The 18,880-nt window shown below is 45.4% G+C and overlaps 1 protein-coding gene across 1 annotated transcript in view; it reads left to right on the forward strand.

Annotated features, from left to right (window-relative positions):
• Window positions 1–18,880, forward strand: part of DNAI1 (dynein axonemal intermediate chain 1) — a 394,766-nt gene that overhangs the window by 40,448 nt on the left and 335,438 nt on the right. The window contains exons 3-4 of the mRNA XM_033935572.1: window positions 6,296–6,394; window positions 16,532–16,612. Coding sequence (XP_033791463.1) covers window positions 6,296–6,394; window positions 16,532–16,612 — 180 coding nt within the window. The remainder of the gene's footprint in view (window positions 1–6,295; window positions 6,395–16,531; window positions 16,613–18,880) is intronic.

Raw genomic sequence — 18,880 nt, forward strand, 5'->3', positions numbered from 1 at the left:
ATCTACCAGCAGGCGGAGATAAAGATACTGATTAACAGGTGGTCCTATTGGCTGGCACTCCTCCTGTGTCTCCAGTATTCTCTATCTCCCAGCAGGAAATGGTCGCTATTCAACTAGCTCCTGAATTCTGGCTGTGACTGGAACTTTATTTTCTCCTGTTGATGTTTCTCTTCAGTGAGACTGCCATTCTGTTTCTCCTGTTGAGGTTTCTCTTCAGTGAGCTGGCAATGCTATTTCTCCTGTTGAGATTTTTTTCTTCAGTAATACAGGGGTGTCCGGCTGAACAGTGCCGGCTTTAGGGGTTATACCTGGGCCCCCCAGGTCCCTGCCTCACCCTCCCTCCATTGCTAGAGGGTCTGACTGGGTCTCGATTTTTTTCTTCTTTCCCTTCTCTGTTTAAAAAAAAAGGAGACCACAGTTGCTGCATTCTGCTCTGTTAGTGCTGCTCATCCAGCTCTAACTGGCTTCAACCGGCCCTAACAACAAGCTTGTGAGTATGTCTGTTTGAACTTCAGGTTCTGTTTGGGAGTCTTAGTACTGTGGGTTCGGTCAATATACGTTTAAGGAATGGATATTTTATTGAGGCTAAGTTTTATGACTAGAATCCGTTGAGGGAGCTGGGACTTTCCCGCCCTTTGCATGCACGCGCTTGGTTTCCTTGTTGGTTACAGTGCGACAGAAGCGGTGTGATTTCATGCTTGCACTTGTACTCCTCGTTGAGTTTCAGTGCAGCAGTAGAAGTCCTGTTTATTCCAAGGCTCTCTTTCGTCGGTGTTTGTCACGGCCATGTGCAGCTGATTGTGCTGCATGCGCTAAACATTTATAGCAGCGCGCATGAGATGGGACATGTTTTTTCCGGCGCTGTGGGAAGCACCCCACCGTTCTTCTGGTTATTCCCCGAGTCTTTCTTTCTATGCATTCCGCAGCAGGGTAAATTTTGCGGGGCTTGAATCCGATTATGTTTCTAGGAGCATTGATGCGGCGGCCACGTGTCAGCGAGAATCAGGCGTGCACTTGGGTCTCCGGCGATGGAGGGAGAGCTGCACCGTTCCGGTAGTTTATTTACAGCTGACTTTGGTCAGGGTATGCCGCGGCTTCTCTCCTTTCCGGTTCAGACAAGTTGTACGTGTTTCACCAGCTTTGGGACAAGCTTGGGCAGATTTTATATGTCTATGTCTGTGTTCCTGCTGTGTTACCTTGAAGGAAGCTGCTAGTTTAATCAGACTCTGGGGTTAGCATTCGAGGGGATTACCAGAGAGACTCTGACCTGTGCTAGGTCACCCAGTCTCGGTTTGTCTCTGGACTGAGCCGACATATGGCAACTCACAGCACAGTGAGATCAGCAGTAAGATAATGCCCTGTATTTCACATGGGCATCTCATTGTCTCTCTTGGGTCCCTGCAGATTGAGCCTTTGTCTGTTGGTAACTGTCCTTCTTATTTGGGCCTCTGTGCTGTGCTGCATGTGTCTAGTAGTGGCATAGGATATATATGCCTAAAGGTAGTACTAATGGTTTCCAAGTTCAGGCTGTCTCTATGGGCATAATGACACTTCGCATCTTTCTGCAGCCAGGACTTTCTTTCTCTATTTCTGAGGGGGCCTGGACTTCAGATTTCCATGCTTATCACGCTGGTTTCTCCTGTTGCCATCTTCTCATGGCACAGCTAAACGGACCCCCTGACCAGACAGGAAGGGCGGTACAGCTTCTTCTAACCAGGAGCCAGTTACCTATTCTATCAAACACGCGGAGGAGTGCACGCTGTTTGGCGGTTAGCCTCATCCCTGAAGCTCTCATTAGCGATGTGATCTTTGTCTGATACCTGTTAGGATGCTGTTGTTTTCCACAGGGCGGTAGAGGCAGCATCTTGATTGCGTCTAGTACGTATTCACTTTAAAGGACATACGTATTTCGCTCATGTTGCATGGAGTTAGTACTGTTTTCATGGTTCCAGTATATTCCTCTTTACATTGTGAAACTTGATTTTTCCTAGGAGAATTTCTTTCTTCTTACAGATCCTTCAGTTCTCATCCTGCCATTCCCTGACCTTCTGCACTTCATTCTGAGGGATCTAGACTTCTTCCAATGATTCTAATGTCAGGTCAGGGGGCTGTGAACTTTTTTCAGGATGCTTGCAACTTTGCATCCTCCTCAGGTTTCCGGTTAGTTCATGGAGTCTCTAAGTTTTGTGTTTCCTTTTAAGTGTTACTGGTCCTCAGGGTAGTTCTTGTAGTTCTTCAGGAACTAAGGGACGTTGTTCCACTTACTGCATGGTGCCCAAGACGGGGGCATTGGGCAGGCTGGATTCCATTCTGCTGAATTAGTTTCTCAGGGTTACACATTTCTGCAGAAAAACTGGGAGAATATTTACATTTTCACTGTGGACTCTGAATCTGCACTAGGTTTGCTTGCTTCTCTTGGAGCAGCACTTTCGGTTTTGGCACATGCCATTTCGCCTACCCAAGGCTTCATGAACATTTTAGAAAATGTGGGCAGTGGTTCCGTTTTGGCACTACCAGGAGATTCACCTAATTTCTTCTTGACTGAGTGCTTGATTCGGACGTCTTCCAGTCGGGCCATTTGACTGACACGAAAAGGGTGGTTTCTTTTCCTCAGTTCTTTGGACATGAATCTTCGAATTGGCACAGCGCTCTTTTCTCCTGTACTATTTATAGGTATATCGGGGAGATGTTTTGATTCATATAGGAGAGAAATGTGTTTCTTCCCAGAGACTAGAGCGATGGGTCACAGTCTCAGGTTTGCATTCTTCTTTGGTTACCATGACCAAGAGTATGGGATTCTGTACAGGTTCTAGGATCCATGTTGCTGACTCCACTGAGAACTTCGGCTTGCTTTCCCATTATATCACTACAGCAGTCCTTTTGTTCCGGTGGTTCCCGGTATCTCAGGCTCCAATTATTTGGTAGGCTCCTCAAGCATCGCTCTGTATGATTTGGTGGCTCAGCGAGATTTCTCTTTTCAAAGGCATGCCTCAGTCTTTGCTGGACTAGCTCATGGCCACCAATAATCCCGGGCTGTCGGGTTGGGGGGCTCGGTTCCTTCCATCCTCAGCTCTAGGAGTCTGGTCTTAAGAGGTGACTCAGTACTTGTTCATTCTTCTACTCTGGAGCATGGTCAGGCTACTGTTTCTGGAGCTTCAGACCATTCTTCCAGGATGACGCTAAAGGTCTTTTCAGTCAGTATTATGACGGGGATATTTCTCTACAGCCTGGGCAGTAGGTGATGTGCTCAGTTGGCAGGTAAGGTTGTGGTTCTACTTCAATGGGTGGACCCTCATCTTCCGGCCTATGTCCCGGCCTGCTACCAGTTTTAAAAAGTGTTCCAAGTGCCAGCGCACGATTTCACTGACGAACCCTCATCGACGCTGTCTTTGGTGTCTCGGGCCTCAACACCTCCCGAAATCGTGCCGGCCTTGCTCAACACTTACAGCCCGTGCTTTCAAGTGGCGTTGCATCTTGTGGGAGCAGCTATACAGCATGGAGTCTTTGATGGAGCTTTCGTCATCGTAGGGTGCTTCACCATCGGCCTCTCCCGAAGCTCTCCAGGCTACCACATCTTCTGCTCCGAGATTCCCTATTGTTTTTTTTTACCATAATTGTCGTCTTTTCTATCAGCAATTTATATTTATCTACCTATCCTTTCCTTTCGTTTTTACATGCTTGTAATATTAGTCTTTAACACGTTACGTAGGTTTAGTTTTTGTTTGTTTTGCTGTCCCTTTAATTGTAAGTAATTTTAATGATTTGTTCATCGCTTAGAAATTTGAGTAAGCGATTAATCAAATATACAATAAACTTGAAACTTGATCTGGTCAGTTTGGGTACGTTTTAAAAAGAGGCCTAGTCCTAAATATCCAAATTGTGCTTGGGACGTTTTGTAAAATGTTTAATTTATCGCTGTAAAAGGTCTCAGTGCTAAGCCCACCCTAATCCTGCCCAAAACATGCCCCCTTAAGATTTAGATGCACTGGAGACAAAATGACCAGAAAGACATCTTTAAAGTCAGTTTTGAAAATGCCCACTTGGACGTTTTGACTAGTAAGATGGTTTATGCCTAATTTTGGATATCTGGGTTATTTAAAAATGACCTCCAGACAGTGTAAGTCCAACTAGCATCAGCTTCACTTTCTCACTGTTGGGGCTTCGATTTTAAGCGCCACTCCTGCACATCATAAATTAAGTTATAGTTATTGATCTAGTGAGTTTTGTCTTGATAAAAAACATAAATGTGCGAAGCTTGCTGTAGCAACAATAAAATATATCGGGCCATTGACACTACACAGAAATCAATGGCCCCAACATTATGGAACTCGGACAAGAGTCATCACTATTGTCATTCAAATCCAAGCTTAAAACCTTCCTGTTTCAAGACGCTTCTGAAATGGATTAACACTTTCCCACTTTAAGATGATAAGCAAAAGAGATCCTCCCCTTACATCTTTCTGCCTTAATTTAATTGTAACTTTACTTCCCTTCCCCACTTCTTTCCTGTTCGTCAAGTCTCTCTTCCCTCCCTAATTTTTTAAGATTTTATATTTATTTATTTTAACTTTTACAGTTTTTACCTATTGTAAACCATCTAGATACTTGGGATAGATGGTTTAACAAAAAATGAATAAACTTGGAAACTTGTACTGAAACCTTAAAATTTTGAGTGCTTGAACTCATTCAAACTTTGATCACGTTGCACAATATACCCAATAAACATGCTGTAATCATAACCAATTAAGGCCCCCTTTTATGAAGCCACATTAGGCTTTTTTATCGCTGGCCGCAGCAGTATTAGCTCTGTTGCTTTTAGGAATTCTATGAGTGTTGGAGCTCTTACCGCCACTGCCGACAATAAAAAAGCCTCACGTGGCTTCGTAAAAGGGGGGAGGTAAATTATTCCATGTTGTATGTTTAGCTCTGCATATAGATATTTAATCAACTAATTTTGTTATGGACAAGTGCATTAGGACAAAGCTTATCCTGGAAATTTTGCACTGTAAGGATAACTATGGCAAACTGCAACCTGTAAACTGTATATTATGTATACAGTGGTACCTTGGTTTACAAGCATAATTCGTTCCAGAAGCATGCTCGTAAACCAAAATACTCATATATCAAAGCGAATTTCCCTATAGGAACTAAGGGAAACTCGCTTGATTCGTTCCACCCACCCCCCAACCCCCGAGGCCAGCAGCACTGCTCTACCCCCCCCCAAGAACTGGCATTGCTCCCCCCGCGATCCGGCACCCTCCCTCCACCGCGATCCAGCACTCTCTGCTCACGTTGCACCCCCTCCCTGCCGCAGTCTGGCATCAAAAAGGTACCCACCCACCTGATCACATTTCTTACCCCCATTTCTTACCCCCATTTCTTACCCCCCCCATTTGGCACTGGCACCAACGCACAGGACATGCCGGTGCCGATGCCCAAAGATCTGCCTCCTTCGCGCTGGGCCTTGAGCATCTGTGCATGCTCAAGGCCTTCAGGTTCCCGTTCTCTCCGAGGTGGGTGGGTGCCTTTTTGATGCCGGACCGCGGCAGGGAGGGGGTGCGACGCGAGCGGAGGGTGCCAGATCGCGAAGGGGGAGGGTGCCGGATTGCGGTGGGGGGGCACTCGTAAATCGAGGCACGCTCGGTTTCCGAGGTGCCGATTTTGCAAATGTTTTGCTCATCTTGCAAAACACTTGCAAACCGGTGCACTCGCAAACCGAGGTACCACTGTATTAGTATTAGACCCCTAGTATGTGTCAAGTTAAGAGAAAATCTTGTATCGTAAACTTATACTGATGTTATGGCAAATCGTAACCTGTTTACTGTATATTTATGTATGTTTAACTTATAAACCATTCTGAGCTCTTTGGGGAAAACAGGATTGAAAACTAATTAACTTCTAATGTTAGATACAATAAGGGCTTTGAAATCTGACCTGCCAGCAATGACTGCTGACCAGTTAAATTGTTTGGGGCTATCAACCGGCTATTTTGGGGTGTACCGGTGGTCAAGTCAGTAGCATTTGGCCGGTTGAGTGTTGATATTCAGTCTTTAATCGTTCAAGGTAATCGCATAAATGGAACTGCATGAAATAAAGTCTTATCTTTTATGCAGCAACTCATGGCTGCTTTGACTTAAATGGCCATGTGTTACCCAGGGCTGCACAAACCAGATATTCAATCCTGAAGCTTAGACATGGCCTAGTGTTGAACCTCCAAGAATAATGCTGGTGGCGATGACCCCTGCTGGCTGAATATTTACCCCTGAATAACTAACGGAATGTCTTCTTATACCAGGACGATGATGAGTCTACTGAAATAGGAGAAGGGCTAGATGAATGGGCACAGAACAAGGTACTGCTGAAACCAACAGATCAGCTGGAGCTGACAGAAGCTGTGAGTATTTATTGCCATTTATTTACGGCTTTTGTGCATATTTGAATGACCTTTTTTTTTTAAAAAAACGCTATAAAATTAGAATATAATGTCTTGTAAAAATATGTTTCTGTCAAAGGGTCTTTGATTTGCTTAGGGGAGGGGTGGATAAGCTATATATAAAAATTCCTTGGTTGATAAATTCACAGGGTTGGCAGGAGTTTAGAGTGTACTGGATTTGGTGCTCCTTTTGGGATTTGCATGCTTCTTATTTTATTAAGCAAGTGGAACTGTGCAACATGTCATCGACTTAAAGAGTTTGTATGAGCATCAGAAACTCCACAAGTAAAGGAAGTAAACATAGAAACATAGAAACATAGAAAATGACGGCAGAAAAGGGCCATAGCCCATCAAGTCTGCCCACTCCAACAACCCTCCCCTAATCTACACTCTATCACTCGTCCCCAAGCTGCCCTCCACTATGCTACCCTCGTAGGGATCCGACGTGGGCATCCCATTTATTCTTAAAATCTTGTATGCTGCTGGCCATGATCACCTGCTCCGGGAGCTCGTTCCAATGGTCCACCACTCTTTCAGTGAAGAAGTACTTCCTGGTATCCCCCAAGTACCGTATTTTCACTCATATACCGCGCACCCGTGTAAAACGCGCACACGGGTATAGCGCGCGGGGAACTGTAATTTATGTAAATAAATTTTTATATACCGTGCATGCCGCCCCGACTCTCCTTTAGCCCGCCCCGACTCTCCTCTCCCCTTGAAGTCCTGTCCCCACCCTGAAAGCCTGATGCCCCCCGACGTCCGATTCCCCCCCCCCCCGCAGGACCGCTTGCACCCGCACCCCGAAGGACCGCTCGCACCCCCACAGCCTCCCCACCCCCCCATCATGTAAAAGTTTCCTACCGTCGTCCTACTGCTTCCTCTGCTGGCGGTCCCGCCCCTTCTCTGACGTCAGAGAAAGGCGGGACCGCCGGAAGAGGAAGCAGCGTAGACGCAGGGCTAAGAGAAGGGGCAGGACCGCCGGCAGAGGAAGCAGCAGGATGACGGTAGGAAATTTCTACATGATGGGGGGGTGGGGTGGCTGTGGGGGTGCGAGTGGTCCTTCAGGGTGGGGGTGCGGGTGCGGGTTCGTGTTCCAGCGCGAGCGGTCCTTCGGGGTGTGGGTGCGAGCGGTCCTGCGGGGGGGGGATCGGACGTCGGGGAGGAGCTATGTAAAAAAAAAAGGGGATAATGCGCTCACGCATATAATGCGCATGGTTATACACGGTTTGTAAAATCGTGTATAACACGCGCGTTATATGCGTGAAAATATGGTAGTATCCTGCCATAAAACTGAATAGAATCCGTCTAGCAAGTAGGAATAAAACTAATCTAGAACCGTTTGATATGCTGTAGTTTATTAAAGAGGAGAGGGCATAATCTATCTAATCAAAAGCAACTGACAAATCCAAAGGCAGAAGTAAGACTGTATCATTTTGATCCAACTTAAGAAATTGCCACCTTTATGTAGACCATTAGAGCAATTTCTGTGCTATAGCCTATGAGGAAGACAGCCTGATTGGGGCGTAGTGTAGAGAATGACACGGTGACTGAACACTTCGGTGGATCACGGTTTAATTGCAGGGATGGGAAAAAAAATTGAGCCCTCTACCTAGGGTTACCAGATTTTCCATTTGGAAAATCCGGACCCCCTGGACCCATCCCCAGGCCTGCCCAGTCTCACCCCCCAATCCCACCCTAGCCCTACCCCCCGCTGCCTGCCTGATGTCGATTTGATAGAAGGTTTTCAAAACCCAGACAAAGTGCCGGGTTTTGAAAAGTAGGTCCTCAAAAGGAGGACATGCCTGGGGAAATCCAGATGTCTGGTAACCCTACTTCTACCGCCGGAATGGGAACAAAGCCTTTAAGTGCCCTGTGGGAATGGTAAAAGGTCTTGCACCCCCAGTAAAAAAAAATAAATATAAATATAAAATTACATCCAGGTCGGCATCTCTTTGAGTCCAGCAGCCCCCTCCCCCCCATGCGAGTCAGCACACCTAAACGTTCCTCCTCAACTCCCCTCTCAGCCCGTGCCTGATTTACCTTTAGCCTCATCTGCCACGGAGAACAATGTTCAAAGGCCTGCACTGAGGCCTTCCCTCTGTCGAGTTCCTAGCTAATGTAACTTCCAGCTTCGCGAAACTGGAAGTTAAATCAGCGAGGGACTGGGCAGAGGGAAGACTTTGGTACAGGTCTGGAACCCTTGCAGCAAGCGGAAGAAAGTCACATTCCAATTTTTACTAAGAGCCGTAACCCCATTCCATGTCCTCCTAAGATGATACTATTTTTATTGCTTTGGCCTTAATACCTGTTCTTTGAGTACACCTCAGTGTGCTGGTTGCTTACCACGCTCTGGTGAATAACCTTCCAGCCTAATAGTGGCATATGATAGGTCAGTTCATGAAAGGTTTGCATCATGTCAAGCCTCTAGTTTAGATGCTCTCTCTACTGTGGGACAACAACGAGCGACCTCAAAACATTTCAAAGAGAGATCAAAACCCTGCTATTCAAGAAATATGTCCAGATACCTTAACTCCCACCCCCTCCCTCTCCTCCTTGGTAAATTCCCCTCTCATAGCCTCCACTTCTCTGGAAATTTTTTCCTTTTCTAAATATCAACCAAGAATACAGTTCCCTAAAATGTAAAGATCCTGGAAATGTCCAGCTTTCTTAGTTGTTATCCTATTTGTAATATTGCCTAGAAATGTCCAACTCATTTGTTATCTAATTCGCAATATCTCCTGGAAATATCCAGCTTTCTTATCTCACTTGTAACCAAAAATTGTAACTATCCTGGAAATGTCCAGTTAGCTCTTTTGTAATCCGCCTAGAACTGCAAGGTACAGGCGGAATAGAAGTCACTAATGTAATGTAAATTTAATCCTCATGAAGCCTGTGGTGTCTCTAAAGTTCCTAACTTGGAAAGTAAAAACATAGAAAATGACGGCAGATAAGGGCCGCGGCCCATCTAGTCTGCCCACCCTAATGACCCTCCCCTATTTAACTCTGTGTAGAGATCCCACGTGACGATCCCATTTCTTCTTAAAATCAGGCATGCTGCTTGCTTCGATCACCTGAAGTGGAAGTTTATTCCAGCGATCAACCACTCTTTCGGTGAAAAAGTATTTCCTGGTGTCGCTGTGCAATTTACCGCCCCTGATTCTCCATGGATGTCCTCTTGTCGCCGTCGGACCTTTGAAAAAGAAGATATCCTCTTCTACCTCGATACGGCCCGTGAGGTATTTGAACGTCTCGATCATGTCTCCCCTCTCTCTGCGTTCCTCGAGTGAGTATAGGCGTAATTTATACAGCCGTTCCTCGTACGGGAGATCCTTGAGTCCTGAGACCATCCGGGTGGCCATTCGCTGGACCAGCTGAAGCCAACTTTTTTGTTTGGTGCCCTCATCCGCTCCCTTCCAGTTAGCTCTCCCCTCCTCCCCGCACCAGCTACCTTGCAATTAGTTCTCTTCCCCATCTGTTTGCCTGCTCACATCAGCTCCTTTCCATCCTTTAAACCACAGGTGTCAAACTCAAGGCCCGCCTGGTTGTTTAATGCGGCCCGATGCCCCCAGTGTTACCTTGTAACCGGCTCCCTCCTCCTCACAGCCCTAGTGTGCACGGAGCTACATACAACGGCTCCTCGCGCGTCCCATATCTCATCCAGAAGCATTCCCTCTGACGTTGCGACGTTAGAGAGAAGGCTTCTGGTTCAGGTGCAGGACGCACGAGGAGCCGCTGCACGCGGCTCTGTGCATACTAGACTGTGAGAAGGAAGGAGCTGGCCACAAGACGACACTGGGGGCATCGGACCACGGGCCCCATAAAACGATCAGGTTGGAGCCGGCCAGAATGTTAGACACCCGCCGGAGGGAGGCACAGGGAGGGAGACAACAAAGGTAGGAGGAATGGTTTTATTTTCAAGTTAGTGTTTGAATTGTGTCAATTTTGAGCATTTTAATCTGCTGTCTATCCTTTGCACTGCTCAGGAAGAAATACATTTGTTTCTTTTTCTCTGGGGGTTGCACTGCACGCAGAATCTTGAATCTTAGGGTTTTAAAAAAATATATTAGTACTTTTAGGTTTTGGTCCCGTATTTGCATAATAACATAATAGATGACGGCAGATAAAGACCCAAATGGTCCATCCAGTCTGCCCAACCTGATTCAATTTAAATTTTAAATTTTTTTTTTCTTAGCTATTTCTGGGCAAGAATCCAAAGCTTTACCCTGTATTGTGCTTGGGTTCCAACTACCGAAATCTCTGTTAAGACTTACTCCAACCCATCTACACCCTCCCAGCCATTGAAGCCCTCCCCAGCCCATCCTCCACCAAACGGCCATATACAGACACAGACCGTGCAAGTCTGCCCAGTACTGGCCTTAGTTCAATATTTAATCTTATTTTCTGATTCTAAATCTTCTGTGTTCATCCCATGCTTCTTTGAACTCCGTCACTGTTTTCCTCTCCATCACCTCTCTCGGGAGCACATTCCATTCATCCACCACCCTCTCCGTAAAGTAGAATTTCCTAACATTGCCCCTGAATCTACCACCCCTCAACCTCAAATTATGTCTTCTGGTTTTACCATTTTCCTTTCTCTGGAAAAGATACCCTTCAAGTATTTGAACGTCTGAATCATATCTCCCCCTGTCTCTCCTTTCCTCTAGGGTATACATATTCAGGGCTTCCAGTCTCTCCTCATACGTCTTCTGGCGCAAGCCTCCAATCATTTTTGTCGCCCTCCTCTGGACCGCCTCAAGTCTTCTTACGTCCTTCGCCAGATATGGTCTCCAAAATTGAACACAATACTCCAAGTGGGGCCTTACCAATGACCTGTACAGGGGCATCAACACCTTCCTTCTACTGACTACGCCTCTCTTTATACAGCCCAGCATCCTTCTGGCAGCAGCCACTGCCTTATCACACTGTTTTTTCACCTTTAGATCTTCGGACACTATAACCCCAAGGACCCTCTCCCCGTCTGTGCATATCAGCTTCTCTCCTCCCAGCATATACGGAGTTATCTGTGTTCTGGTAGGCATAAATGTTGAGAAGCATACCGTGTGCTTTGTGTGTAGTTTAATTTTGTGGTTAACCATTACCATTATGTGTTAATCTAATATAATAAAGAGCTAGCCGCACATGCGCACTCCTATTTGCGTGTTCCGTGCGTGTAGGTCTGTGGCCGAAGGAGTGCGCATGCACGCTAATACGTCACCAGCCTATCGCCTCCACAAGCCGGACCGCAGCCAGATGACGATCTCCGTTCCTCCTGCCGCCGCCGGTCTCCGTTCCTCCTTTGCTGCCCACCCCCTTCTCTTCCCGCGTGCCCGAATGGCGATTCCAGCAGCGTGTGCATCAGTCTTCACACGCTGCTTCGGGCCCTTCTACTGCTCTGATTTGCTCTGCTGCATCTCTGACGATGTCATCAGGGACGTGCCAGAGTAAATCAGGGCAGTAGAAGGGCCCGAAGCAGCGTGTGGAGACTGATGCAAGCGCTGCTGGAATCACCACCTTTGTAGTCCGGACCGCGGGAAGGGAAAGGGGGAGGGGTAGAGGAAATGCTAATGCTGCTGCACAGGGAACTGGTGGGGGGGGGAGGGAATGTTGCTTTGGACAGACAGACAGACAGAGAGAGGAAGGGAAACACAAAGAAAATAAGAAAGACACAGGGGCAGGTGCACAGGGAACTGGTGTGGGGGGAGGGAAATGGAGGGGGATGGAATGCTGCTTTGGACAGACAGACAGAGGGAGGAAAGGAGACAGAAAGTAAAGAAGAAAGACACAGGGGCAGGGAGATACACAGAAAGACAGACAGGCAAAGGGGGCCAGGGACAGAGACAGACAGAAAGGACAGCAGGAGCCGCGTCAGGAGGGGTGCGGGATGCGGCAGTGGGAACTTTTCCAATGGGTCAACTGGGCGGCTGTCGGGAACCTCTGATCAGGGGCAGAGCAAGGTAAGAGTATCATAGGGATAAGAAGGAGGAGGGGGGATAAAAAAGGAAGGATTGCCTACTGCTGGACAGGGGGAGAAGGAAAGAGATGCTGATGGACAGGGAAGGTGAAGAAAAAGGAAAGGAGGATTAATGTTGGACAGGGGGAGAAGGAAAGAGGTGTTGCTGGACAGGGGGGAGGTAAAACAAAGGGAGAAGGGCTGCTGCTGCATAAGGAGAGCAGTGAAGGGGTGGTGGTGGACACAGGGGGAGGTAAAAGGAAGGGAAAATGGACAAGGGGAGCAGGCAAGGGGTGGTGATGGACAGCCAAGGAAAAAGAAAGGCAGAAAGAAAGAAAGCGGCTAAGGAGAGAGAGAGAGAAAGAAAGAAAGACAGACACACACACATATGTTCTAGCACCTGTTAATGTAACGGGCTTAAAGACTAGTAAGATTATATTGTGTGTATATATATATATATATATATGAAAAATGAATAGAAAAAATGGTGTTATAATTAGTATTTTTATGGGGGCGGGGTCTGGCCCGCGACTTAGCCTGTGTTTTGGATTTCGGCCTCTTAATGTGATTGAGTTTGACACCCCTACTTTAAACTGTGGCAAGATCTTGTTGCTTTTCACTTGCCACGGTCTTCTCTACCCTGCGCTGCTGCTAGCACTGCTTCAGGTTTAAAAGAACAGGAAGTACCTGTTCTCGATGTTTAAATCTGTATCAGTACCAGTGTCAGCACAGGGAGGAGAGCATAGCAATAATCTCTTGCCAATGTGAAGGGTGAGTCAAGCTTTTGGGGCCTTGAGCCAGTGCCTCATTTGTCTTATGTCTATAGCTGGCCCTCTTGCTCTGTGAAATAACAATCAAATCAGCTGGTAGAGTATGTGAACTCCAAGCACTGGTAACATAAGAACTTATACCCAGGTTCAGTTCAAAGGGCACACAACAAAGCAAAAGGCCTCCCAGGATCTTTAGCTACCAGGAGTACCAGGAAAATACGGACACTAATTGGAGAAGAGACTAAGGTCTAGATGCACTAAGAGGATCGGTAAGACCGTAAAGGTTTACTCTGCATCAATCTGATTTTTTTTTTTTTTGGCCGATTCTGAAAGAGCTATTGATGCACTAAAAAGTTTGCATGTAAATTATTCTCATGGATGTTCCTCATAATTCCCGACTCTGCCGTCCGTTGATTGCTGTGAGAGTGACTCTCACACATGCGCAGAGCCGGCAAGGAAAGCCCGAACAGCTGATAGGCAGAGGAAGCCCCAAAGCAGGCTCCTGCTACTCAGCCATTCAGGCAGGAAACCTTTTTTTGTTTAATGGGCATAGTTGCTATGCGTGTTACACATGCACAATATTTACCCCCTTTAAAAAAAAAAAGAAGTTAAAAAAAGCCCCCCCCCCCCTGCTGATGATGGCCCTTTCCAATGAACCAACAAACAGCACCAGGAAGACAACCACCTCCCCACGCGCTAGTGAAAAATGGCAGGGGGAATGGCCATTCCCTTCCACGCCAGCAAAAAACAGCAGAAAGAATCCCCACTTACTCCGGCCATGCTGACATCTCCCCCCCCCCCCCCAGCAAAAGAAAATTCCTCCTGCTAATGCGACTCCTTCCTCCCTAAAACGGCGCACTCCTGCACCATGCGCCCTCCCCCCAGTACCTTCTTAAAAACTTTGAAACAGGACAGAAGCTCAGCCCGTCCTGCTCAAAGGGTCTCCGTTCCAAAATGGCAGACCTTTTCTTCCCCAGTGCATCATGTGATGCATAGGGAGGGGCCTTAGACGTCAGCAATCCAAATGATATAATAAGCAGTAACAAAAAGATTGAACAAATTAGTCAGTGGCTCAGCGAAAATATGTTGGCTTTAAATATTTCTAAAACAAAAACTATGCTATTTCCCTGGAAAGAAGGTTTCTCCATGAGTTCCCCTATCCTTCTGAATAATAATCCATTACAAATGGTCAAGACTATCAAAATCTTAGGTGTAATCCTTGATCAAAAGGTATCATATCATATGAACACATCGATAAAGTTGTCAAAAACTGTTTCTATAAATTGCGCATGATAAGATCCCTGGCAAAGGTCCTCAAACTGGCAGCAATAAATATCCTTATCCAGTCTCTCATAATTTCCAAACTAGACTATTGTAACTCCTTATTAAAAGGCACCTCACAGAAAGAACTGAGGCGGTTACAAATAATCCAGAACACAGCAATAAAAATCATCACAAATTCAAAAACATGATCGCGTGACATCTCTTTTGAAAAAAATGCACACTGGCTCCCAATCTCATACAGAATCGCTCGTCCCCGATATACCTGTCACACCACTTTGCATTCCCAGGTACCAATCGCACACGCAATGGCTATCTGTTTACCTACCCATCCCCAAAGGGATGCACCTACAAAAGATTCCTTAACAAAACTCTCTCATTCCAAGCTGGCAGATGGACTGACTGCCTGACTACCCTCATCTCATCTGCTCCATCCTACTCATCCTTCAGAAAATCTGTCAAATCTTACCTCTTTGATAGATTTCTTTAGTGTCTGTTCTCAACTGCATTGTACATTCTCTTGCATTGTATCTTCGCTGTATATGTACAGTCTCTTGCATTGTAAACCGCTCTGAACTGTTGTGTGGTATTGCGGTATACAAAAATAAAGTTATTATTATTATTAATAATTTTTAAAATTAGAGCTTCAAAATTGCCAGCCTTTCTTGATGAGCTACTCAGGTTCCCTTACTGTCCCGAAGGCTCACAATCTAACTAAAGTACCTGGAGGGTAATAGAGAAGTGAAAAGTAGAGTTAGAGGAAAAATAAAAATAAAATAAACATTTTAACAAGACAGCATTGATCTAAATACTTTGGAAGGTAGAAGAGAGGAGAGAAAGGAATAGAAGCAGAAGGGGGAGCCGTTGAACAGTAGAATTCTGGAGAAATTTAAATGATAGAAATAGAACAAAACAAAGACAAAAGGCAAAACAATAGATAAGATTAAAGATAAATCATAAGCTGGAAAGAAAAATAAAATAAAACTTTGTCTTCAATCCACGGTTTCAGCGTCAGTGATGAAGTGGAGCAAGTAAGTTTAGGAGGAGCGATTGACGTTTCCAGAAAGGGCTTCTTCAGGGAAGAGACTTGGCAGACAGTCCCAGGATGCCTATGTCTCCTCCCCTGCGAAGTTCTCCCATCCATGCATTCCCTCCCAGACACACTGCCCGTGCCCCAGCCGCTCCAAGGAAGGCTGCCCCAGATGAGGCCCACGGTGAATGCAGGATTCTCTCCTCTGCGGGAAAGCCGCCCGGAGCCGACAGTCGATCTTCTTAGCGGATTGCATGGGGGGAATGCATATGGACTTCTCTTTTAGGTTTTAGGATTTTAAGATTTCCTTGGATTGGCAATCAAATTGGTGGCTGTACCTGGAGTTGTCGGAGTGTTGAGAACCGTGGCTGTCCCTATATCATGGCTTTTTGGATATCATTTTGGTCCCAAATAAATTGTTTATTAGAAAACCATGTAGCTCTATCATATGATACTATTCTATTTGGTATGTCTATGAGAATAAAGAGTCAAATATCATCAAGTAATAACAAACTTTTATTGATAATGACAGGAGTTGCCATGCAACATATTACTAGTAACTGGAAAAATTATAACAATCTTAATTATACATTCTGGTGGAACTTGTTGTGCCACATTTACAAAATGGAAAGAGTAATTGCTTTGCAGAATGGGAATTATAACAATTTTAAAAAGATCTGGGGACCATTGGCAAATTATTGTAATGATTAGACATCATTTTACACTGATAGTATATTTATACATGGGGGATGGTATAAATTTCTTTTTAAAGGTTAATCATTAAATAAGTTTATAATATTTATATGATATTTTTGATTGAAATATTTAAGGGAAGGGTGGGTGGGGAGGGATTAATTTATATATTTAGGATGACATTAGTAAGAAATTCAAGTGATGTGTTTATTTTTTATGATGTAATATTGTGTACTTGTAAGATGATAAAATGAATAAAGAATTGGAAAAAAAAAAAAGGAAATTATTAAAAAGAATCTTTTTATAAATTTTCATACTAATATTTAGGTTTTTGGAAATGTAGCCCAGAATAATATTTGCTTTTGTTTTAACAGGACTTAAAAGAAGAATTCACTCGTGTTCTTACAGCCAACAATCCCCACGCTCCTCAGAACATCGTCAGGTACAATTTCAAAGTAAGTTACAAATGATTTATTAGTTGCTTGAACAAAAATGTCATTTGTGGGTTTTGGTCAAAGGGAAATTAAAATTATTGGCAAGGCAGTTTTAAGCTTCAAGAGAAATGATTTCCAGTAATAATTAGTTAAACTGCAAGAATAGGAAAGTAACGGGAAAAAACGTCTCATATATAGTACAGCTCAAAGCCGCTAAAGTGGCTACACTCAATTTAAACCAACAGGTTTTTATGTTCTGTCTATATATCTGGGCCAAAATTAGTAATTTAATGGGTCAATTTTCAGTGGCTGGGTTACCATTAAAGTTAAATACATAACTCTGACTATTAAGTTAAATATATAACTTCAATCAATCTTATTTGTACAAGTAGGGCCAATGAAATTAATTTTTTTAAGTTTTTATCGTACATACAAGGGTGGTTTGAAAAGTTTGATAAAAGAAGCAAGTTAAACAACGTAGTATCCATCAAGGGCTATACACTTAGAGGTCCTTTTACTAAGGTGTGCAATCTGTTTTAGCACGCGTTAAAAGTGAACGTGCGCTGAATGCTAACGCGTGCCAATACATCCATTATGTTTTATGGACACGTTCGCACATGTTAGTATTTAGTGCGCGCTAGATCAGCTACCGTACCATAGTAAAAGGACTAGTTAGTCCAAATAATCCAGAATACAGCAAGTTTCCACGGTTTTTTGTATCTTAGCTTACAAAAAAACTGGGAACTTGCTGGACTAAGTTTATAGCCCTCAATGGAGACTACGTTGTTTAACTTGCTTTTTTATCAAAAAGGTGTTGTAAGAGACCAAACGGGGGATTCCAACACTTTGAAAATCTCAAACAAAACCAATTGCTGTTGAAAAAGCTACAGGGGTGAGGATGCCAGTATGCTACACTGTGACATTGGCCGCACAGTGGAGAGAAAAGCCTCAAACGTAATAGCAGCCATAAAACAGTATTAACATTGAAATTTCTAATCCTGCTCACATCAAATCATAGGCATTAAAAAAACTCCACTTAATAAAGTCCATCTTGCAATGTGCATAGGCAACTCGCAACCTGTTGTTAAAAAAAAAACCCAGTGAGGAACTTATCTGAACCGCTCCACAGACAAACTTCACTGCAGTCTTCAAACGCTGCACCCTCACTGCAAAAAAGAGAAACGTGGAGCTTTTTATGACTATGATTTGATATGAGCAGTATTGGAAATTTCAGCGTTTATGCTGTTTGATTACTGCTATTATCCCAGGACAAGCAGGCAGGTATTCTCACTAGTGGGTGATGTCATCAGACAGAGCCCCGGTACGGACGTCTCACAAGCACGTGTTGCTTGTAGAAACTTAAAGTTTCTAGATGCCCGCACCGCGCATGCGCCGGTGCCTTCCTACCTGGAGATCCGGGCGTGTCTCCTCAGTTCTTTCTTTTCCGCGGAGCTGAGAAGTTCAACTTCTTCATGCGCTAGCTGAATTCAGTTAAATTTGCCTTCCTTGTCCGCGTTTTCGTTTTCGTTTCTTTTAATTACTTTTAACAGTCCTTTTCTTTTTCAAAAAAAAAAAAAGGAGAAGATTATTTCCTCCGGCGGGTCGAACGGGCCGGCCACGTGGCTCAGGCCCACGGGCTTCGACCTCGCGGCAGAGATTTTCCGGCCTATGTCCCGGCCAATCACCGGTTTTAAAAAGTGCAGCAAGTGCCAACGCGCGATTTCACTCACGGACCCTCACTGGCGCTGTTTACAGTGTTTGGGCCCTGACCACATCCCGAAATCGTGCGGGCCTTGCTCTACCCTTACGGCACGCTCATTCAAGCGGCGTTGCCTATTGTGGGAATCGATGTTCAAGATGGACGCAGCTAAGGATCCCTCAGCCTCCACTTCATCTGATACCTCCCCGGTGCGGGCGAAACCGGCATCGACTCCTCCTGCATCGAGTGCGGTGAAACCGGCATCGCTCGCCCCGACACCATCCACGAGCTCGACGTTGGTGCCTGCCCCGGTCTCCTCGGTTCAGGTACCTCTTCCTTCCACAGTGCCACCAATGGTCATCAAAGTGCCGAAAGCTACTAAGCAGAAGCACTCGACCTCGAAGGAGCGCGATGCCCGTGCAGGAGGACCCCCTTTCGGTGCGGATCCCTCCCTATCGGCTTCGCTACGGTCCGTGCTGGAAGCTCAATTCGTTGAGCTCATGCAGACCATCGGACCCGGGCTCATCGCTGCCATACAGGGTGACCTCCCGGTACCGGTCCAAAGGGGCGGTCCGCCCCCTCCCCCTCCC

This window comes from Geotrypetes seraphini, chromosome 1, assembly GCF_902459505.1.
Source record: "Geotrypetes seraphini chromosome 1, aGeoSer1.1, whole genome shotgun sequence".
Lineage (NCBI taxonomy): Eukaryota > Metazoa > Chordata > Amphibia > Gymnophiona > Dermophiidae > Geotrypetes > Geotrypetes seraphini.